Genomic DNA, 670 nt, shown 5'->3' with positions numbered 1-670 from the left:
CTAATACTAATACTAATACTAAGCACTCACTGGGGGTCCAGGTCCTCCGGGGAAGCCAGGCAGTCCGTCTCTGCCAGGTTTCCCAGTTTCACCTGTAGGTCCTCTGGGACCAGTAGTGCCGAGCTCTCCCTTTACCCCCAAACCCGTAGTGGAATAGTAAGAGTCCCCCTTCTCTCCCTTACGACCAAAGTAACCCCTGTCACCAGCACGACCCTGCAAAAGGACAGAAATTATCGATTTTTATACTACTATTACTTGCATTACTTAAGAAACCTTTTTAGATACCATAACACCATAAATGACTCTTTATTTAATATTCGACAGCTAAAATTGTACTTACAGGAGATCCCTGAACGCCACCAAAACCTGGTGTACCGGAGTCACCAGGCTCACCCTTTCTTCCAGGAAAGCCAGGGTTGCCGTTGCTTCCTGGGGTGCCAGGTAACCCAGGCAACCCTGAGGTGCCTCCTCCTGCGCAGGCACAGTCACCAGGATCACCTGGAGGATGGAAGAAACGGGACAACAAAGATGGCAGAAGGTAGAAAGGAAGATAGAAGATGAATAAAAGAGTGGAACGAGGGAGGAGGGGATCCAAAATTATTTGTGTGCAGAAAGGAATGTCCAAAATTCTACTTCTTTACTCAAATAAAAGTAAAAAAGTACAGGCTCT

The 670-nt window shown here is 47.0% G+C and overlaps 1 protein-coding gene across 2 annotated transcripts in view; it reads right to left on the bottom strand.

The window, feature by feature from the left end:
* The window catches only part of col4a6 (collagen, type IV, alpha 6), a 119,569-nt gene that overhangs the window by 18,095 nt on the left and 100,804 nt on the right, over positions 1 to 670 (bottom strand). For both annotated transcript variants that reach the window (XM_035675059.1, XM_035675060.1), the window contains 2 exons: positions 341 to 498; positions 31 to 213 (listed from right to left, as the gene is read on the bottom strand). In XM_035675059.1, coding sequence (XP_035530952.1) covers positions 31 to 213; positions 341 to 498 — 341 coding nt within the window. The remainder of the gene's footprint in view (positions 1 to 30; positions 214 to 340; positions 499 to 670) is intronic.

This window comes from Morone saxatilis, unplaced genomic scaffold, assembly GCF_004916995.1.
Source record: "Morone saxatilis isolate NCDOM2014 unplaced genomic scaffold, NCSU_SB_2.0 Contig4, whole genome shotgun sequence".
Lineage (NCBI taxonomy): Eukaryota > Metazoa > Chordata > Actinopteri > Moronidae > Morone > Morone saxatilis.
Note: the sequence above shows the minus strand (reverse complement) of the source record. Positions and strands in the feature narration are given on the sequence as shown.